This window comes from Lepus europaeus, chromosome 9 (assembly GCF_033115175.1).
Source record: "Lepus europaeus isolate LE1 chromosome 9, mLepTim1.pri, whole genome shotgun sequence".
NCBI classification, from domain to species: Eukaryota; Metazoa; Chordata; class Mammalia; order Lagomorpha; family Leporidae; genus Lepus; species Lepus europaeus.
This window is the reverse complement of record NC_084835.1, coordinates 24820210-24842101: the sequence shown is the minus strand read 5'-3', so window position 1 is coordinate 24842101 and position 21892 is coordinate 24820210. Positions and strand designations below refer to the sequence as shown.

At 59.9% G+C, this 21892-nt stretch overlaps 2 protein-coding genes across 18 annotated transcripts in view; one reads left to right on the top strand and one right to left on the bottom strand.

The window, feature by feature from the left end:
* HEMK1 (HemK methyltransferase family member 1) overlaps positions 1-330 on the bottom strand; it is a 32503-nt gene extending 32173 nt beyond the window's left edge. For 6 of the 13 annotated variants that reach the window (XM_062200962.1, XM_062200965.1, XM_062200968.1 and 3 more), the window contains exon 1: positions 123-320. The gene's annotated coding sequence lies outside the window, so the exon portion shown is untranslated. Of the gene's footprint in view, positions 1-122 lie in introns of all 13 variants that reach the window. The other 7 variants (XM_062200969.1, XM_062200974.1, XM_062200972.1 and 4 more) reach the window with 5 other exon arrangements.
* C9H3orf18 (chromosome 9 C3orf18 homolog) lies at positions 250-9445 on the top strand. Of its 5 annotated transcripts, XM_062200980.1 has the most exons (6): positions 1331-1522; positions 2706-2823; positions 2943-3335; positions 5925-5950; positions 6595-6742; positions 7835-9445. In XM_062200980.1, the coding sequence occupies exons 3-6, from the start codon at positions 3102-3104 to the stop codon at positions 7913-7915; spliced, it is 489 nt and encodes a 162-aa protein (XP_062056964.1). In that variant the 5' UTR covers positions 1331-1522; positions 2706-2823; positions 2943-3101; the 3' UTR covers positions 7916-9445. The 5 variants fall into 5 exon arrangements, with proteins under 5 accessions (XP_062056966.1, XP_062056964.1, XP_062056965.1 ...); XM_062200982.1 differs by lacking the exons at positions 1331-1522; positions 2706-2823 and adding an exon at positions 250-825; XM_062200981.1 differs by lacking the exon at positions 2706-2823.
* Positions 9446-21892: the final 12447 nt, after the last annotated feature.

Sequence of the window (21892 nt, the reverse complement as noted above, 5' to 3'; positions counted from 1 at the left end):
AAACCCATAAGCCGAAAACTACAGGGATGAGTGTGGGGTGCTTTTTAGGGGCCTAGGAATGCGTAACACAGCAAAGACCTGGTCCAGCCTGCGCTGGGTGCAAGGAGAAGGGATTTAGCTACCTGACTGGGGAAGCGTGTCGGCGGAACCCCAGAGCTGGCCGGAACGGGGGCGTGTCACCGACGGACCGGCGATCCGGGGCCTGGACGCGACGTCGGGGGCGTGGCCTAGCGTAGCCGGTGCGACAGACCCAGCAGTGCGCAGGGTTCCCGAGTTGGGGGCGGGTTTTAACCCGCTCACTTCCGATTAGGATTTGGAGCAGGGAACTGGAAACCGAATGCCGAAGACCTGAGTTCGAATCCTAAAAGTTGGCGACTCGTCGCCAGGCCTTGTCCAGGTACCCAGTCCTCTCGGGCCTCAGTTGCTGCTCTTATAAAATTCATGGCAGCGTCCCACAAAGCGTGGCTTGTCACCGCCAAGCACCAGAATCTACCATTAACTAGAACACTATTTACTGCCATTAAACACGTGGCTCTCCGCGTTCCGTCCCGGACCAGGGAAGCCTCGGAGAGGCGCCTGTACCTGGCAACCCCATAAGTGCCTTTGCAAACCTGCGGATTAAAGGCTCTCTGAGGACTTCGCCGTTGAGATGACCACGCCAAGGACGTTAGCGATCGTGAAGGGTTGGTTGTATGTCGGCCTGCCTGGGTCGGGGTGCCCAAAGATGACACCATCCAGATAACAATACCACCCCGTGCCTAACCTCTCTGGACTGAAGACTCCCCATTTCTAGCCAAGGGGCCCCACACCAGACCCGCCACCACGGTAGGAAGCGGAGGCCAGGGAGCTTGCCCAAGGTTACAGAGTCAGCAGAGGGCCGGGCCAGAGTTCAGCCTAGGCTGGAAGACCTCGCCTGCGTTTTGGGAGCGCGAGTCTGCGCGGCGCAGGGGGAGCGCAGGCTGGTCGGGGGCTCGAGTCCTGGACCGAGAAGGGCCTGGCCCCCCACAGCTCCTCGCCCGACCTTGGCGCGGGCCACAGGGCCGAAAGGTGGTCTCGGGGAACCGAGTCCTAGCTCCAAAATCCAGCCTCCCCGCTCCCGGCTTCTGCTGGGGGCGGGGCCTGAGCCGAGCGACAGGCTAGCGGGCCAATACCGGGCGGGCTCTAGACCTGGTAGCCAATCGAGGCCTGGGGGCGCGGAGCGGCCGGGAGGTGAGGTGCTGGAGCTTCGGGGCTCCCCCGAGGCTGCTCCGCGCGGCCTCGCCCCCGCCGGGCGCTCAGGCCCTGCCCACTCTGGCCCTGCCCACCGCAGTCCAGGCTGGAAAAGCCGGCGCTACCCGCTGCAGCTGCGGCTACCTGGCCCGGGCCCGCGGCTCGGAGCGTGCCGCGAGCGCTGACCTCAGGTCGTACCTGCAGCCCTGAGGGTTGCAGAACCTGAGGGTTTCCCCCTCGCCCCGCTCCGGCCTCCTGCCGGTCACCACCACCCTTACACTCTCTGACAGCTCGGCGCCCCGGAGAGGATTAAGTAAGTGCTGAGGTCGCTGCTTCTGTGCAAAAATGGAGGCATCACAGAGCCGCGGAGGCGGGCGTGGGGATCGGGACAGGGAGGACTGCAGGACCCGGTGGAAAAAGGCATGCGGGTTCTCAAAGGGCGCGCTGCCGAGCCCCTTCACCCCACTTTCCCTGCCTTCACCTGCGGGCCCCCACGCAGGCCCCGAGAGTGGTCAGCAGGGCTCCTTCGCTCCTTTGGGTGGACAAGTCAGTAGAGCCCCAGAGCAAGAGTTAAGAGTCTGTCCCAAGGTCATGCTTGGGGTCAGTGGCAGAGCCAAGGAAAGAACCTGGGCCCCCTGACCTAGCATAGTCTGAGGGAGAGCCTACACCTACCTCCGGTCCCTCTGCCTGCCCTGCCACCATGGATGTGTGTGCACCTGCCTCACACACACATTCATGCACCTGCACGGGTGCAGTATGTGTGCAGCCATGAACTGCGAAGCCCTCTACTGTGTGGGTCTGTCCATCTGTAGCTCAGCCAGGTTCCCTTCCCACCCCTGTCTTACCCCTCCACCCCTCAGGGAAGGAGAAGTCACCTCAAAGTAGGAAGGCACTTCCTTTACCTTTCTCTTGTCCCTAGAAGCCCCCAGCTTCCCACAGGGGAAGGGGTCAGAGCTCGAATGACCCCAGGAGCCTGCAGAGAAGCCCTGTGGGAGGACCACCTTTAGCCTCTCCACCCCAGGACCACACAGTGCACTGGGCCCAGAGACTCCTGTGACTCCCCCTTCTCTAACTGGGTTGGCCTGGGAGCAGATCTAACATTGGGCGCTCACTAGGGAGAGGGCTTGTGCTGAGCCAAGTCTTTTCTAGGAAGCCGTTCATTCCCACATTTGTGCTTCTGTGATCCTGTGGGCTGCTCCCACTATCCCAATAACCCCACCTTAGATGGGAAAACTGGGACCCGGAGAGGCGGGGGCGGAGTGACTTGCCTTGGGCCATTCCGTTAGGTACCTGAGCTGGAATTCAAAGACAGGCTGGCCTGAGTCTCAGGCAAGTGTTTCCCTCCAGGAAAGGAAAAAATTCTGCAGCATTTTTTTTTCCCTAAGCAGGATGAGGGTTGTGGGGGGCAGGGAGTCAGGAGGTGGGAGTGGGGGACTTATTACACAGGGGAGGGACTTTCTCTTTCAAACTTCCCCACTCCCTTTTGTATCTTCCAGGTATGATCACTGGGATCTCCTTCCCTACAAACAGGGGTGGCAAGGCTTCATTTCCCTGTGCCTAGATCCTCACAGGAACTGCCACTGTATCCAGCTTGTGTCCTGATGGCCTCTGAATGTATCCACACCCCTGCCCTTGAACCTTTATCTCCCCCAGGAGCTTCCGGGCTAGAGGGACTTCCTCTCACCACCAGGCCCCGTCCTTAGCCTCACATATTTTTATTCTTTTCTTTCCAGCTCGTAGGGAGGCAGGGAGCTCCCTTTACCCACGAGGTGGCCCTGCAGGTGGCCACTACAGGTGGCAGAAGCCCCGGCTAGGGCGCGCCGATGTCCGAGGCGAGTGGACCAATTGACTGGTGACGGGCAGTCTCTCGGTCAGGGCCCCTCCACGCCAGCATGAACTACAGGATCCCTTCTGCTAGGGGCTGGCTCAGCAGCCGCCCACCCACTTCTGAACCTGGCCTGGCACCTGCCTCAGGTGGGCCAGCCTCTGAGACCACCACCCTCAGCCCAGAAGCCACCAGCTTTAATGACACCAGAGTCCCTGACGTGGCCAATGGCGCAGCCGGCGTGGGCACCATGCTGTTGTCCTTTGGGGTCATCACGGTGATTGGCCTGGCTGTGGCGGTGGTGAGAGCTGGGGCGGGCCAGGGTGGGCTGGGGCGGGCCGGGGCTGGCCAGGAGGCCCCTAGTCGGGGGGTGAGGGTCAGTGTTTGGAATTATAGAGACGCCAGTCTGGAGGCAGCTGTCTGCTTATGACAACACAGTCCTCCCTTTCCCCAGAGATTTGTCCACTGAGAGGGGTAATTTATCTGACTGCAACAATTGGAAAGGATCTGTGTTTGAGCTGGGTCATGAGGCCTCCTAGGAGTTGGGGAGGAGGCTGTGCGCCATGGAGGGTGCTGGTGGATCCGAGTCCTGGAGGCCGGAGGGAGCTCCTGTGAGCAGCAGGCAGGAGGCACAGGGCTGTGGGGCTGCAGCAGAAGTAGAGGGCAGGAGAGGGCCAGGCTGGGCCCTGGGCTGTGGAGTCTGGGTGGCAGACTCAGCCCATGTTGGACTGTTGGCAGGAGTGTTCTTTTAGTCTCGTGGTGATAAGTTAATGGGTACCTGCCCTGGACCAGGCCTTTAGGAGCCCATAGGGGCTGGGGAGACAAGATTCTTATGAGAAATGTGAGCAGCAGATTTTTAAAAACCCAGGAGCCTGCAGGAAGCATCCAGGGGCTGTGGGGAGGAGGGGGCTCTTCCAGCTGCTGTCAGCCCTGAGGATGTGGTCTCATCCTTTCAGGGGACACACAGATGCTCAGAGTGTCGCTGAGGGACCACAGGAGCTTGTGCAGACTGAGATGGGGGGAGGGCAGTGTGCTGGTGGTCTCCCAGGAGACCTCGCAGGCTCAGGAGCACGTTGCCCTGACAGATAGAGCTGGGGAGAGTGCATCCATGGCCTGGCTGGAGCCTCTGGTAAACCAGGATCACCATATGGGCCCCACAGGCTCGGGATGGCTGCCAAGGACCAACTGCCGGCCTGAAGGCAGGGCCTGGACACAGCATACGGAGGCTGAAGCCTGGCCCGAGAGGTCTCCTGGGGCGAGGAGGCGGAACGCCAGAGCTTGCCCTGGCGTCATGTGCTGGTAAAGCAAACCCAGGTCCCCTAACCTCAGGGCCCTAGCAGAGCCTGGAACCTGCCCTCCTTACTCTCTGTGCAACTTGGGATTGCTCCTTGCTCTTTGTTCTAGAGGAACATTCAGGGGCTCTGGGGAGAGCCTGCTTGCCACAGGTGGAGAGGCAGGTAGGTTGTGGGACAAAGGCTGGGGTAGGGGGTCACGGTCAGGAAAAACTCCTGGACACAGGGACCAAGTCTGGAGATGTCCACTGACTGCTACTTCCTCTCCCCTCACACTAGCCAGGAGGAGCAAAGTGGTGCTAGGCTGTGTGCTTTGCACAGAAGGAAAAGTGCTTGGTGTGGGCAGGATCAGTGGAGGAGGGCTTCCTGGAGGAGGAGGGGCTGCAGATGGACAGTGAGAAGTGGGGGAAGGAAGGTTTGGAGAGGCAGATGTGGGACGAGTGCCAGCAGTTGGAGCAGAGGGGCAAAGGCCTGGAGGTTGGTGAAGATCCTGGCCTTTCCCATGGAGCCTTCTGAACCCGAGGTCACAGGAGAGGGAGGGGCTTTGAGAGCGGGCAGCAACACACAAGGTGCTGGGACTGGGCCAGAAGACCCCAGAGATCTTCCCACCCACAGGAAAGCAAGGGGCACCCCCACATGGGGCCACCTGGAAAGGGTGGGCAAGCAAAGGATATCCTAGTTTCTTTCCCGATTTCGGGTTCCCAGGAAGAGTTCTGGGCCAGCTGGAAGCCAAACCGGATAGAAGCTGTGAATGCACTAGAGAGAGTGTTGGAGCCACAGAGAGTTTGGGACAGGCTCTAGGGATGTGGCTTTCCCTGAAGCTGCCAGTTTGGGGAGGGCAGGGTAGTGGCAGTGGTCCCTGGAATCCCTGCCGGATGTGGCTGCCCAAGTCTCACCTCCCCTTCTCTCTCTCAGTGCTTTATCCGCGGCTCCTGCTCCCCTCTGGAGCTTGTAGAGGTCCTCTCTGCCTGCCCGCTCCTTCACCTGGAAGCCTGCACACAGAGGAAGGGCTCAGGGGCGTCTGAATTCTCAGGGGTTAGCCTGGGCTTGCGTCCAGGGGCTCAGGCCCCACCTCCTGCCTCTGTCGACTGTGGGCCATCAAGTTTCTAGGAGCCCAGCACCCAGCCCAGCCCCTTGCCTAAGCCTCAGCCCTGCAAAACCTGACCACCCCCTAGCTTCTGCTCTTTTTTTTTTTTCCCCCTCTCTCCTGCTCTTTTTGACCTATACATGGCTTTGGGCCAGGAGAAAGTTGGCGGTGGGGTGCTGTGTGTCTTCTCCTGCCCCTTTGGCTGTTAGGAGTCACAGGCAGGCTCCAGGAGCTATATCGGCACAGTGGAGCCCACCACCTGTGTGGTCTTCCCGGGCCAGGCTGCTCGAGGGCAGGCTGGTCCCTACCTCTGAGACCCCAGGCCCAGTCTGGGTGCTATCAGCATCTAAATACACCCAAGGGAGGCATGAGTGTAGGCTGGGGACCCTGAGGATGGGGACACCCACAGATCTCCCATTCTTCAGCCTCAATGGATCCCCCAACCAGAGGGACCACTGGGTTGACCAGGGCTTTCCTGCTTTGCCATTTGACGCTGCCCTTTCTCTTGCAGGTTTTGTACATCAGGAAGAAGAAGAGGTAATTCCCACTTGCCACCTAACACTCAGCCCATAGGCAGTGCTGGGCTGGGCTCCAGGGGCATGTGTGAGTGGGAAGGGAGACAGAGGCCACCACCACTGGGGCTGCTCGTCCTGCTGGTCCTGGGTTGGGGGTGACTACTCTCCCTTGGGGAGGTTGGAGGGCTCCACCAGGACCTCACAGACAGGGCAGGCAGGGATTACTGTGGGACTGGGAAGGGTGGTAAGGGGAAGGAGAAGTAGGCTGGGCACACCCCCACCTGACTGCCCGGCCACCCTTGCCCTGCTGCCCTACTCTGACTGCCCCTGACCACCCCCGCCACATCCCTCAGAACCTGGATTGTAGCAAGGCCTTGGCCTAGGCAGTCCTCATGGACCCCATGGATGACAGCTGTGTGGCCCAAGGCCCCAACCAGTCCCAGGACTGGGTAACTGCTTCTCCCCAGGTCACCCTTCTGAGAGATGGAGCAGGTATAGCATGTGCAAAAAAAAAAAAAAAAAAGTCTGTCATTTAGTCCCAGGAGAAATCATAGGTCCCAAAACAAGGCCGTGTGCAATGGCTCAGCTGACAGCAGGCAAGGTCTGGAGGGCTTGGGGTAGGAAAGGGTGTGTCCTGCCCCCAGAAGCCTCTGCCCCCACCCCCAGGCTGGAGAAGCTACGCCACCAGCTCATGCCTATGTACAACTTCGACCCCACGGAGGAACAAGACGAACTGGAGCAGGAGCTGCTGGAACACGGGCGGGACGCGGCCTCCATGCAGGCTGCCGCCTCTGCACAGGCTGTGCAGGGCAAGGTGGGCACCAGCCAGGCTCCCCAACCCAGCCTGCAGCCCTTCATGTCTCCCTCGCCCATGCCTCGCTCCTTTCCCATGCTGCTTGCCCACACCTGCCAGGTGGTCAGCTGGCAGCTCTTGGGTATATGGGCTTGGCCCAGTTTATTCAGAAGCTGGAGAATTCCTCCCTGGCCTTGCACATTCTGTGTGAGGCCAGGCCAGGGGCAGCCCCACACTCCAGCCTGCTTCTGCCCCAATAGCCTGCTGATCTTGGAAGCTCCTTGGTATCTTGGAGCCTCAGTTCTCTTGGCCACAAATCAAAGTCCCAATTCTTGTCCTGTGCACCCCCATATCCTGACTGGGAAAGTAGGAGAGGACTGGTGGGAGACATGTCAGGGCTAAGTTCCTCTGCTTCCAGGGTCCACAGTCCTGAGTGGGTTATGGACAGGGTCAGACTCGGGCTGGAATGGGCTGGAGCACTCCTTGTCACTGACAGATAGATACCTGGCAGGTGGCGACCCCAGCCAAATTCTCTTCCTGTGTCCAAGGGGCAAGGACCTATGTGGTCATCCTGGACACCATTGCCCCAAATCCCCAAGAGCATCATGAAGAGTCCCCCACCCCTGCCCCGCCCAGCCTGCATCTTCCTGGATTTGGGAAGTTTCCATGCCGAGAGTCTGGAGACCCCTTGGTTTTCTGCCACTTCTGTGTCACCTGGATCCCCTTGGGATGCTCTGGAAGTCACACTAAGAACCTTGGTCCACCCAACCTCTGGGGCTACTGATCATTTGACAGTTGTTGCCAGGCACCTCCCTCATGCTGGGGTCCAGAAGTCCAGAGTCGAGCCCCCCTGCTGGGAGAAAGCGATGCATACTTCAGTTGATTGGACTTGCCTGAGTCCGCAAGTGCTGTGGAGGTGACAGAGCCATCTGGGGACAGCTGCTGGGGCGGAGTCATTTGAGCCAGGTCATGTTTCTAGGATGAGTTTTCAGGCAGAAGGCATCGCTGGTGTCAGGCACAAGCAGGCACCAGGAAGCCAGGGGGGAAGTGACTAGGTCAGAAAGGACACGGCTTTGGTTGAGGTCTCTGATGTCCCTGCCTCTCTCACTGCAGACCACTGTCCCCTCCCAGGGCCCTCTGCAGAGGCCCAGCCGGCTGGTGTTTACCGACGTAGCCAACGCCATCCAAGCATGAGTGGCCTGGGGACAGGCCTGGAACTCTGACAGACGCCCACCATGGTGCCCATAGGGCTGCCTGCTCGCTGATTGTCAAGATCTGTTCTCAGGACCTGCCCTGCCAAGTCAGGAAAGGGCCAGACCAGGCCCCAGCTGCTCTACAGACCCACCTGCTGAATCTCCAAGGCTCTGGCCAGGCTGGGAATCTGGCCACGGACCTCTCCTGCCCTGCGGGCCCTGGCATGGAGGGCCTCCCTCGAGCCAGGAAGGTTATGAGGCACTGCTGGCTTTCTCTTCTCATGTCCAGGCTGCTTATATCCAGGTCTGCTTCTCTGTCGTGGAGGAAATGGAGGGGAGACATGGGTGAGAGAGGAGGTGGGAGAAATTGGAGGTGGAGGTTCCCCAGTATCAGGGAAAGACTTGTGCTTTAAAATCTGGAGCCTTCTCTGGGGTGGGGAGAGGCAGCCGCGTGGGTCCCAGGGCCAGCATCTGTGACAGACTGGGAGAGGCCTGGGGATGGAGCTGAAACTGCACAAAAGGCAGGATGTCAGGAGCAGGGCTGCCCATTCCACCCGCGTGGCCCTGAGCTGCCCCAGCCACCCAACTCCCACAGCCAGCAGCTCACCAGACCCAGAGGGAGCTCAGGGAAAATGCAGTAGGGGTTCAGATGGGGAGGATACAGCCCACCAGGTCTGCAGAAAGGACCCAGGCACGTGCATGAGTGCATTCTCAGGCAGATGTGTGCCCATCCCAGCACAGGGCAGCATGGAAACTGCACTGGCCCCACCTGTGAGTCAACCCCACCCCCACGCCAGGAAGTGGGACCTCGGGGTAGGCCACCTTCTCTGCCCTCAGTGTTCAGGGACCATAGGGAGAGGGAAGCAAGGTGAGGTCCTGCTGTCCACTCTGTTTCTTTGCGGGCTGCAGAAGGCAGGCCAATCCACTTCCATCTGTCTTCTTGTCCTGGACTACATTAAGGACCTAGGGTTGGAGACTTGGTTTGACAGTGGTGGTTGCCGGCCACAGAGTAGTGGGGGCAGCTCTCACTGCTTGAAGGGGGGGGGGTGCTCCTTGCAAAGACTGAAGAAATCTGGTCTGTGTTTAAATTCTCCACCTCCACCCCATCTGTGGAAAGAGTCTCCCAGTGCTGATGCACTGAGGAAGAGGATCCTCTGTATCTGGCCTCCCACTAAGCCCTGAAGGCTGGGAACCAATGCCAAGGGCAAGGCACTGGGCAGAGACAGACCCCAAGGGCTACACTGGCTATGCATATGCACGCAGGCATGCGTAGTGGTCTCATCACATCACTGTCTTTGGCTGATCAGGGGTGCCCCGGGGAGGGCATGTGTGGATCCTCCATTGGGCAAATACCTCATGTCAGGGGGTGAGGGCCTAGGAGGCCCCATGGGGAAGGTTCTGGATTTATTCCCTCCTCTAGATGCTATAAATACTTTGGTACTTGCACTAACTGGAGGGCTGTGGGTAATTTGGGATGCACAAAGCTGTAATTTAACTCACAGCATCTCTATGTGAGAACATTAAAGATGTAATTAAGATGTTTACACAAGGAGAGTATAGCCTGTGGCACTCAGGGTGTGAAACCCCAGGGGGGACCAGAGGGCTGCAGGGGGTGGCAGTGGGGGTGTGGAGGAGGGGCAGCTGGGAGGTGGCAGCCCAGTAGCTTTCCCTGATGGAACTGAGGAAGTGCCTCTGGCCTGAGGTCCAGACTGCTTGGAGGCCTCATGTCTTTACTGTGGAATGGGTCAGCAGGCTTGCCACTTCCTGGCCAAGCAGACAGGGCCTTGTGGGACGAGGAAGGAGGGGACTTGAGCCCCCGGGCCGGGGGTGATCTTGTGCCTCAGGGAACTGGATCTGAAATACACAAAGGAACAAGACAACGCAGCCTTTCCCAGAACACAGGCCATCTGCAGCATTCACAAGGGTTGGGGAAGAGTGACCCCAGAGTGACCCTGTGGTTCTCCCAGGACTGCCCCAGTCTTCACAGTGAATGTCCCACCGGCCTGGACTGAAAGGTGCCCCTTCCCCAGACAGCTGAGCATTCAGGCTAGCATGATGGGAGGGAAGAAGGGGCGAGGCCCCGGTTCCACAGTGGAGGGCTGGGCTGGAGGTGGAGTTGCAGGACAGGCCCTGAGGTAAGGCTGAGCAGCAGGTACTCCAGGGGTCACCCACATGGGTCAAGGCCAGGCCTTGTGCAGATGACCTTGGTCTTGGGAAGGTGCCTCCTTCCCTTGGCAGACCAGAGGATTCCTGAAGGGCCTGGGGTGAGAGAAGCAGTGGGCGGGCTGTGTGTTCTGCCTGATTGTAGAGCCCCTCGGCTCTGGGTCTCAAGGAACTGCAGAAACAGGGCCTGTGGAGCGAGGCTGGCCCCGAAGGACCAGGGCTGGGCAGAGGCTCCGGGGAGATCCCTGTCCTTTTCTCTCCTGATGGGTGGGCCTGCCTGGGTGACAGACAGGCTGCTTTCTCATCTCTCGTGTCCCCATAGTCCCCTCCTCATCCCCTCACCCACCTTCTCCCACTCCACAGCTGTTCCTCACAGCCCTGAGGAAACCAGCTCCCCAGCGTGTCCCGAAGCCTCCACCAAGGGTGGGAGCTGGGCAGATGGAGGTGAACGGGCCCTGTTGCATGTCCTGCTGGTGGCTGACTGGTGCCCTCCTCACTGCCCCAGCCCATGGCCCAGGGTGGGATGGAGGTGCCCACTTGCCCCCGGCTCCTGCAGTTGACTGTTAGGGTCCTTTAGGAATGCTGCCTTGTCTGACACCTGTCTGATCCTATCAGTGATCCTTCCTGGTGAAGAGCGAGCAGGCCTTGGGGGTGGCAGCTGCGGCGCTGGCAGAGGGGGCGCGCCAGGGTGGATGTGGATGGACGCCTCCGAAGGAAGCAGTCCCTTTGTTTAATGAAGTGAGGCTTCACCTTGGAGCCTGCTGCAGGCAGACACTGGGGACGCCTTTGGAATGCAGGGGAAACCTCCGTGGGGGAGACAGAAATGCTGGCAAGCGGGCTGCCCTTGCTGTGTGCACCTTTCAGAAGCAGGACCCAGCCCCTGTCCTGAGCCCAGCGCCCACTGGCAAACCTACCCGGGCTCCGCGAGTCCAGCCCGGGAGGAGGAGGAGGACATCACACAGGAAACAAGGGGTGGCTGTGTGTGTACTCCCGTGTCACATGCACATGCATGCGCCTACCATGTCTCTGTATCTTCGTATCTGTGGCCGGATGTTTGAGAAGGCAGGGCGGGGCCTGAGTGTCCAGAGGTTGGGGGCACACCCCCCCTACCAAGTGCAGCTGCACCCCTAGGCAGGCTGAAGAAATCTGGGGAGCCCCAGGGGACCCTGGCCTTTGAGGACAAACGTGATCACCGGGAGCATACCCTTCACAGGCCAGGGAAGCTGAGAAGCGAGCAGCAATGTGCAGACAGGGGAAGAAGCGTGGAGATGCCCCAGATGGGACACAGCAGGTGACCAGGGTGGCATCCCAGCTGGGCCTGGGTCTGTCTTGGTGCTCGCTCTCACCCCCCGCCCTGCCAGAGCTTCTTGGCAGTGCTCCCCAGGGACACCGGCCCCCCAGCCCCAACCCCACACACACATCCCTGAGGGTACCAGGGAACACACAGCAGGCATGCAGGGAGGACCGAGGAATGAATCGGGCTCACCCATCCCAGAGAAAGCCCCAGGCCTAGAGCCTTCAGTTCTGAGAGGGTCCATGGGAGGGGCGGAGCAGTGGGTGGGACTGAGACCTGTCTGGGAGCAGGGTTCCCAGTTCCCAGGCCCTGGTAGGGGGAAGCCCGTCAAGGGGCCAGCCTGCTTCTCAGATCGCCCTCTGCTCTGAAGGGCCACCCTCCCAGGGTTTAGCTGGCAAGGTGACCTCGGGAGCTTGATGGGAGGGGGTGAGTGTGGTGGCCCTGGGGTTCCTGTGTGAACTCAGGGCAGTCATTAGGAGAGGAGACGCCCCCTCCTGGGAGCCGGGTCTTTGCAGATGTTTCTCTGAGAACAGGGGAGACACAGCCTCTATTCCAAGGTCGGAGGCCACGTCCACGATGAGCCAGGTCAGCTCTAATGGGTGGGCTGCATACTGACATTTAGGACAGAATCCAGGGAGCCACCTTTAATATGGAAGCCAAGTGAGAGTCACATAGCGCGAAGTCGCTGGGTGCTGGGGTGAAGTGGCCGAAACCACTGTTGACCCCGAGAGTCCTGTAAGCTTCTCAGAGGCCCCTGACTTGTGAACTTCTTGGCACCAGAGGAGCTCCTGAGAGCTACGGCGGGCCCACACAGTGTCCACCGTGGCCTAAAAGGTGACAGCAGCTGACATTCGCCAAGGGGCGGGGAGAGACGTGGATAGGCCAGTTCCTGGGTCATTGAGGGCATGGCCGGGGCTGAGACCTAGCCTGGTGGGTGGCAGAGAGCTCGGTCAGAGGCCTGGAGCCCTCTTGTCTTCTGGAGGGAGCAGAGCCCCACGACCTGTATCCCTGGGCAAGGCTTCGCCGAGGCCCTGGGCACCTTGCTGCATGGTCTCAGGCTCAGGATTCCATACTGCAGCCTTGGCCAGGCCCAGACCGGGACTGGAGGCTCTGCAGGTCAGACACCGGCTGCCTCTACCAGTGCCAGTCCTTGCCAGGGCCAGGGACGCATCTGCACCTTTCTCCTCCACATCGGACAGCGCTGGTGAGGCTGAAGGCAGTGCCAGGGCTTCAGGTCTGACCTCACCACACCCCAGCCAGCCCCCCTCACATCCTGCCCACCGAAGACAGAATCCTGGGCATCCCCAGGGATCGAGTCCTGGCGGCAGTCATGTCGAAGGCTGGGTTCCCCTCAACTGGACCTCTTGTTGCCCCCACCCCTGTCCCATCAGTCCCGCTGGGCTGTGGCCTGCAGCCCGAGTATTTAGAGTATAATGCTGAGATCTGGCATCCTTCTCTTCTTGGGCTACCCAGACCCCAGGCTCAGAATAGCTCAAAGAGTTCCAGCCAGGGAAGGCTGCCTGGAAGAGGCAGAGGGGAAGGTACCAGCTGCCTCCCCTTTCTGCCTGACTCACCAGGGCCAGGGTTGCAGGTCAGGGGGTGGCAGCCTCCCACCATCTCATGTAATCCCCGTGACAAACATCAGACAGAGAAAGCACAGGGTGGCTCAGAGAGGCAGTGGGCCTAGCCTGGGGTCACACAGCTGGGAGGCAGGGATGGCAGGGTCGGGAGGGCACAGCTGGGCTGGCTCCCAGTGCACAGCTGCACCCTGAAAAGTGATTCACAGCCTCGCCCCACCCAGGCCACTTTCTGACAGGCAGCCTTGCTCGTGGGGACGCCTATGGAAGACAGGACCCCCACCCCCAGTCCAAATGGGGAGGGAGAGGCACAGAGCAAGCCAGACTCCCCCTGCAGCAAGTAGCAGAGGCCACCCCTGCTCACTGCTCACCTGATCTCGGGGCCCACAAGCCCCCCATGGTTTCCTGCTGACTGCGGTTCCCCAAGTCTCGCTCCTGGACATGTATGGCCAGTGAGGTGGCAGCTGGCTGGAGGGCTCAGTCCAGCTCTGTCTGCCTCCCGCTCTCTGGCCTGTGAGGTGGCTCGATGCCCCTTCCGTGTCCCCAGCCAGTAGTGGCACTGGCTGGGCAGAAACAGACAGCGAGTCTGCTCCCCGGCCCTGACCAAGTCAGGTAGGCACAGCGGATGTTAATTGGCTTTCCCACTTGGAGGGGACACAGGTGTGGGCCCTCCCCTAGAGCCAACTCTTCCACGTGTGAATTTTACCTACCCAGCTAGACCAGCCCCCACCCAGAGCATGAGCTCATGTTGCAAAGGGGTCCTGTGCCCCACTCCACTGCCAGGGGCACTCTCCCACCTTCTCTCTCCACCCCGAGCCAGTCTGTGTGTCTCTACCTGGACCTCTTCCTGCACCTGCTCCACTGAGCCTCCTCCATGGCTGGAGCTACTGGCACTGTCCTGCGGCCTAGGTGGATGTCTTGAGCCTCCTGCAGCTGGGGGCTTTCCCATGGGCAGTGGGCACTCAGCCGGTCAGGGCAGCTGCGTCCTCCCCACCCCTGGCCAGTGTCTCCAGACTGGCCGGGCCCACATGCTCCGCTCACTGACAAGTCAGTGGGCAAGGCCTCTGTGTGGGCCAGGACAAGCACAGGGGTGCAGAGCTGGCTGCTCAGCTGCCCCCACCCGCCCTGGGTGTCCCTAGCCCTTCCCGAGCCCCTGCAGCAGGAGTTGCACACCACAGGTTTGTCTGTGTGGACCCGGAGCCAGGCTCCAGGTCAGGACTCAGCTGCACCATCTTGGATGCCCACAGTGGCTAAAGGTGGGTTGTATCCCTCCCATTGCATTTAGGGGACAGCAGATGCCTCAGCCAGTGGGGCTCACAGGCCCCTGTCCTCCGGTCACTGGTCAGACAGCAAATGAGAGCTTGGGCCTACCTAGCCTTTCCTGTGCACCTGGCTCTGGGTGCTCTTCTATTGGAGGCCTAGAGATCCGGGCCTGGGCTAGGGCAGCTGGGTTCCACTTGCTGGGATTGTGGGAGAGTTGTAAAGGGCTTGGGGTGATAACGACAAGATCAGAGTAATCACAGGAGTGTGATGTGTTGAGCGCACGCCACAAGCCAGAGACGTGCATTGGCTCGTGCGGGGAGAGCCGGGCCGTGGAACACCATCCACAGGCACCCTTGCGGGAGAGTGCAGGATGGGTCTTGGACTACACGGAGGGCCAGAACCTGGTCCCAGTTACCGTCATCTGTGACTGGTACAACCTGCTGCATCCCGCTTTACCTCAGTGGCCCCTCTGGAAGCCACCTAGAGTCATGGGGCTCAGAGCCAGGGGCTGGGCCCTTCTCCACCGCTCTGGGAAGGAGCCTCAGACAAGCCCCAGGGACAGAGGAGCTGTTGCCGCATGGGGCCCCCTTGGCTCTCCTGCCTACCGGCCTCCAACGCCAGCCCATGCTGCCACCCGCTGGCTGCTCCTGGCACTGCTGCCCCTAGCCAGGTCACCAGTCTGGCGGCCCAGGGGTTCTCCGCTGCACTCAGGCGCTCCCCGACGCGGTGTGGACAGCAGCCCCCACACAGGCCTGAGGTGGGGGCTCACCTGGCGGGACCCGGACGAGGTGAGAGGAGCGAGGGGCCTGAGGTTCAAGTGGAAAGGCGCAGCCGCCCCCAGGTGCTGGCGCTGCTCTCTCCTGACCTGCGCGCCGGCGCCGAACCCGCCTCACCCTCGCCCCGGCCTCTCCTGAAGGCCCCAGCGCCAACGGTGTGGACAAGCCCGGCCCTGGCCAGAGCTCCCTGAGGCCCAGTTCCCGAGGCGACGAGGAGACGGAGAACAGCAGCTGGGAGAGATCAAGGAATCAGCAGGAGCTCCACCAGGAGGCGACACCAGGACGCTCCGAAGGCTGGCGAAGAAGGAGCGGGGGTCCCGGCCATAAATCCCTGGGACCGTCGGACGCGCGGCCGGACAAGCGCGTGTGAACCTCCTCGGGCGCTCACAGGCAGAACCGGGGTCCATTTCCCGCCCCAACAACCCAGAGTGGGCGCCCCTCGTGCCTCCTTGTTCCAGCTGGGGGGACCCAGGCCCAGAACCGCCGGCTGTTTAACCCTGGGGCTCCCTCCCAAGACTCAAGGAAGGGAAGACTTCCCTGATGCTGGAGCTCCGGCCCCCCGACTCATTCTCTTCAAACCGTCCCAACTTTTCCAGTCGGCGCCCCGACGGGGCCCGGCCACGGGAGTGACAGCAGCACCCACGGCAGCAACACCTCCTCCCTCACCGGCTGAGGGGACAGGAGACTTCAGAAGGGGAGCCGTCTCCCCTGACCGGGGGGCAGGGCCCTGCGCTGGATTTGATGTAAGTGACGGCGACGTTTCGGGGCAGGGAGCAAGGGGTACGGGAGGCCGGCCTAGCGCTCACCAGGTGAGCCCTGCAAACGGACCGCCTGTCTTCCTCCTTTGGCGCTGGTGGGGTGCGGCTCTGCGATGCCCCCAGGGAGACCACACCCACCCACACTCCCTCCAAAGGAGCCCAGAAGGCCTGTTCCCAGCCCCCTATAAGAGGTCTCTCCCAGCCAGGTACGGTGGACTTAAGTTCCTTTGCCAGACTTTGGCGCTTTGGAGCCATTCCCACTGTGACCACCAGATGGCGGTGCCGGCCCAGATTATTGGGTGGGTGTGCCTGGCGGGTGAGCGACGGGGGCCTGGAAGGCAATTTGGCTTTGAGACTTTTCTTTCTGCGAGTCTGGGGGTTCTGAGCGGCTCCTGCACTGGAGTTGTTTGCTTCCTCCTACAAGAAGCAGGTCCGGTATGAGCTGAGTACGGGAGTCAGCTCACCGCGGTGGCCTGAGCCTCCAAAATGGAACCTGGCACATAGTAGGTGTTCAAGGTTCCTTATTGAAGGGAGGATGGAACAGATGAGAATTAACTGAGCTGGGTGTTCACTTGCTTTTTTCTGTTTTAAGATTTATTTATTTATCTGAGAGGTAGAGTTACGGACAGAGAGAAGGAGAGACAGAGAGAGAGGTCTTCACCTGCTGGTTCACTCCCCAAATGGCCTCAAAGGCCACAGCTGGGCCAGCCTGAAGCCAGAAGCCAGAAGCTTCTTCTGGGTCTCCCACGCGGGCGCAGGGGCCCAGGCACTGGGCCCTCTTCTACTGCTTTCCCAGGCCATAGCAGAGAGCTGGATTGGAAGAGAAGCAGCCAGGACTGGAACTTGCGCCCACATGAGATGCCGGCACTGTAAGCAGATGCTTGAGCTACTATGCCAGGTACCGGCCCCCACCTGCTGTCGTTTTAACCAAGACACCAGGACGAGCCTCTTAGGAAGGAAGAGGTTTGCTTCAGCTCACAGTCCCCGATCGGGTGGTCCCAGCAGTCTGGCGGGAGCCACACCCTTTTCAAAGCATAGCAAGCTGCCATATTCAAAGCTCTTGGAGAGCCTTCACTAAACACATGCTGTCATTGTGCTGCAGTCATGGAGGCTGGCTTCTGGGAACGTGGACAGGGCCCCTGAGGCCCCTACCCGCGCTGGGCCATGGGAAGCTGCTCTGTGGGCCCCCCCTGGGATGTGGATGGCCTCTCTCTGTGGGGGTCAAAGAGCAGCCCCCAAGGCCTAGCCAGTTTATGCAGCAGCCATGGTGGGTGGGCGGTTGGGGCATGGCAGGTGCCTGTTGGGGTCACTAAGGTTGTTACGGGGACTGGGCCCCAAGAGACCCCACCAAGCTGCCTCCTGCTGTCCCTGTCAGCACTGACTCCTGGCAGGCTCCCCCGGGTGGAGGACCACACATCCCTGGGTGGTCACAGAGTTGGCTGGATCCCCCAGCCCCATACAGGGCCCCTCTCGCTGCACACCTCTGCCCACCTGGGACCCCTACTGTAAATGCCAGTCTCGTCCTTGCCTTTCAGTGCCCACCCAGGGCATCGGCCCAGAAGGATGGGCAACTGCTCACTGCCACCTCCTTCCCCACCCCGCTGGGAGGCAGCTTCCTTCCACTGAGCCCTCGTGAGACTGTCACCAGGAGCCAAGGCTCAGTAAGGCTCGGTGATTAGTCTCACATGATTTGAACTCAGCTCTGCTGGGCTCCAAGGCCAGGTCTGATGTGTCTGGGTTATGCCTGCATCCCTCGTGGAGGTAGGGCCTGGACTCTGGGTCTACTCCTGCGTCTCTGAGGGCCGCCTCCTTTGGGATGCTGCATCCCTACCGTGAACAAGTGAGGCAGGGTATTTGCTGTCTCCACAGCCAGGCCCACTGGGGAGGGCGGGAGCTGAGCTACCTCCTCCCCACTCATCACCTCCAACAAGGCGGACAGCAGGAAACACGCAGCTCCTGCTGGGATCACTAGTGGTCAAGTGCGGCGGGGGGGGGGGGGGGAGGGCGGGGGTTGGGGGGTGGGGCTGGCCCCACGTTCTGTCTGAGGCGGGACAACAGCCGGTCAGTGTTGCTGGTCAGAGGTGCCGTGCCAGTTGTTCCAGAGACCCCTGCCCAAGGACTCCGGGGCAAGTGGGCTTTCTCGAGCGCCCCCAGCACTCGAGGCCCCGTATCAGCCACCCTGCAGCCCCAGGCAAGTCTCCGAACCTCTCGCCTCAGCTTCCTCACCTGCCACGTGGGGCAGGTGTTCCCTACTTAAGCGTTTAAAAGAGCCCCTATTTCTAGGGCCCAGAACAGTGTCTGACAAGCAGGAACACCAGGCTGATGCCTGCAAAATAAGCCACACAGTAAACTTCGAAAGGGTGACCCAGGGGCACGGGGCCTCAGCAGGGGGACTTGGAGCCATGCAGACTCAGCCTCAGGCAACCCCGGGCACACAGGGTCCCCGCTCTGCCTGGTTCCAGGCCACACCTCCTGGCTCAGCCTCTGCTCTTACCCTCCCCAGTGGCCTGACTTCTCAAGTTGCCGCTGCCCAGCAGAATCGTCCATTGTCAGAGCCACGAGACAGTCCCCTGCTCCAAACCTGGCCGGACCTCTGCCTCCTGGACATGGAGTCCAGGTGCTGGGATCCCATCTGGGAGGGAGGAGTGAGGACAGCTGGAGCAGGGGAGAAGGCTGGGCGGGGCCTGAGCCCTCTGATCTGGCTCCCAGCTGCAGCCTTGCAGCACAAGGCCAGGGGAGGTTTTTCCACTGAGAAGGGTGGGGTCCCTCAGCTTCCTGTGACTTCTGAAAGCCCGTGGATGGCAGACTCTCCGGCTGCTTCCCAGTCACTCCTAGCGCAGCACCCAAAGAAGGCTCAGGGCCCAGGCAGCAGGAGAGGGGTCGGTCTCTTGCCCTCATTCTCTGCTGATTCAGGGGCACCCACTGCCCTCTCAGTCTCCAAGCCAGAAACCAGGGCTTTGCCCCAACCCCCAGCCCCCAGGCTGGTCACTGCCATGCCCCCATGACCGTAAGGACCACCTGCTGCCTTTTCCTGGGCCTCCCCACCATGCCCTACTTGCCACTGCCCCCACATCCCTCCACTCACGGCCTGCAAGGCTTCTGTGGAACACTCCAGAAGGCCCCAGTCTGGCCTCCAGGGCCCTCAGCCTGCTGCCTCCCTTGGACCCAAGCCATCTGCTCGGGCAGAGCCAGCCTCCTGCCTCTGCCCTCTTGCCCCGTGCCCGTGCCAGGGTCCCATGCCTGGGCTCAGCCCATGGTGGGCGGCAGCCTCCCTTGCTGCTCCCCTCCCAGCGCTCTGGCAGTTACCCAGGTGATTAATTTGGCAATTAGTTTGGTGATTAATCATGTTCCTGCTGCTCCGGACGTGCCTCTTCTGGCCTGGCCTGGAAAAACACCTGCTTGGCTTTCTGCTCCCTGGGAAGGGGGCTGACTCCGAGGGAGGGACCCAAATCTACCCAGAGTCCCATCACTAACGGTGCTGGGCACACCAGGGCTACTTGGCAGGGTGGCCAGGAGGGGATTTAGCCGACAGAGACCCAGATCTGCCTCTGGGAGACCCCGAGAGTATCCCAGGATGCATTGCAGCACAGCCTCCCAGCCTTTCTCCAGCCCCAAGAGCTTTGCACCTGCACAGCACCTCAGCCCAGCCAGGCCTTCACTCAGCCTCTGGAAACACCTGCCCGCCCAGGCTCCTTGGTCCTCGGTGCGTCCCCAGACTCCCAAGCCTTGGGACAGGCCACGTCCAGTGGGGGGAGTGGGCAGCCGCCCCACAGAAGTCTGTTTCAGAAGTCCATTTTCAGACTTTGATTACCAGGGTGCAGAGGGGAAACTGAGTCCTGGTACTGGTGGGTTTGGGGCCAGATGCAACCCAAGTGGCCCTGACCTGGCTGTGGGCTCCAGAGGCAGATGGGCTGCTAGGACAGGGTCCCCTGGAACCAGCCCTGTGGCATTGATTGAAATGCCCCCTGCCAATGAGGATTTTTAAAGAAATGTATAATGATCCCTAATTGGCACCCTCATTAGGTGCCAATTAAACACTTAAGCATTTCTTACAAGTTTAACACATTAATAAGGCAGCTCATTACATGGTAACGAGGTTTATTTCTCATATTTGTTATATTGTTTCACCGCCACTGACAGCAGTGTTGTTTTTTCAAACACAGCTTCTTGCTGCCTCCACACAGCCACAGCTCTTCCTCCTTGGTCTCCAGGCACCAGTGCCCTGGGCCCTCCCTGGCTGGCTTTGGTCCAGCCTCCCAGGGTTCTGCAGCAGAGACCCCCAGAGGGTCTCAGAGTCCAAGAGCCTTGGGAACCTCCCTCTGTCCATGTGGCCAAATTCTGCATTCCAGGAGCACTGGGGTGGGGTGGGCTTCTGGCAGAGCCCAGCCCTGGGGCAGGCACTACACTAGGGCTGACACTGTGAGGGCAGGAGCACAGTAGCCAGACAGGACAAGGAGGCCCTGTGAGGCTGCCCCTGGGTTGGGAGAAGGGGTGCAGGCAGAGGGAACTGTGCTGAGACCAGAGGTTTGTTAGAAGTCAGAGTTTACAGAATGTGTGGCTGCCAGGAACAGACCCTCAAAAGCCGATGGCTGGGGCTGGGGCTGGGGCTGGGGCTGGGGCTGGTGCTGGGGCTGGGGCTGGCATCGTGCTGTGGTGAGTTAAGCTGCTGCCTGCAACAGCAGCATTCCATAGGGTGCTGGTTCAAGTCCTGGTTGCTCCACTTCCAATCCAGCTCACTACTAATGTGCCTAGGAGAGCAGTAGAAGATGGCCCAAGTCCTTGGGCCCCTGCACCCATGTGGGAGACCCAGAAGAAGCTACTGGCTTTGGTCTGGCCTAGCTCCAGCCAATGTGGTCGTTTGGGGAGTGAACAAGTAGATGGATGCCTTCTGTCTCTCTCTCTCCCTTTCCCTCTCTCTCTGTAACTCAGCCTTTCAAATAAATAAATCTTTAGAAAACTTAGCCAATTGGGGGGTATTCGGCAAAGATGCCAGTTGGGACGCCTGTACCCCAAACCAGGGGGTCTGCGTTTCAGTTCTTGTTCTGCTCCCGATTGTAGCTTCCTGCTAACGTGTGCCCTGGGCGGGGGGGGGGGGGGAGCAGGTAATGATTCAAGTGTGTGGAGTCCTGCCGTCCACGTGGGAGAACTGGGTGGGCTTCCCAGCTCCTGGTCCTTGGCTTCCTCCTGGTCCAGTCCTGGCTGTTGGGGGGCTTTTGGGGAGTAAACCAGCGGACAGGAGATCTTTCTCTTTTTTCCCTCTCTATATCTCTTTGCTTTTCAAATAAATGAATACATACAAATTTTAAAAAGAGCAAAATAAAAGCTGTGTGGGGGATCTGACCTCCATCTGGTGCACAGCAGGGAGCCGCAGAGTGTCTGGAACAGGGAGGGATGTGGCCATCTCTGGTTTAGAAAAATTGGGTGGAGGATGGACTGGGAGGGGCCAAGGGACTACATAGGACCACCCTTCTCACTGCTAATGCCCTCGTACAGGCTGCACAATTGACTTTCTCACAAGCAGCTCTGAGTTTCTGCTTTCCCCATGGTCACCAGCATGATGCAAGCGCATCAACCATTCTCAGCTTTGCCTGTTTAATCTGCTTCTCTCTTAGAGGAGTGAGTTGAGCCTGGTTGCGATGATTGAGTTTCCTTTTGTCTGACCTGTGCCTGTGCCTGTCTGCTTGGCCCATTTTTCCACGGGATTGTTGATCTTTTCCTTCCCTTAAAAGGCTTATGAAGCCCTTTAAATGTTATGAAATTTGCAATTTCCCCTTCAGCTTACTGCTTGTCTTTAAACTTTGATATATTTTCCACATGGAAATGTTTGATTTTTATGTAGTCAGACACATCCATTTTTTTCCTCCATGGCTTTTCTGGTTTTTGTTGTGCTTTATAAAGGCTGTACCACATCAAACCTGTGTAAAAGCTCCCTTGTCATCTGCTGGGAATTTTTTTCATCCGTCTTTAGTCCCTCTAGTCCTCGTACCAACTGGAATCGGCTTTTGCTTCGTGATGTGAGGTAGGGATCCAATTCACTCCCCCGACTCCAGATGATCACCCAGATTTCTGCAGGTTATTCTTGTTAGAATTGCCGAGGTGCTGGGAGATGGACAACTGGAGAGATAGCAGGGCTCCTTGTCTGGCAGG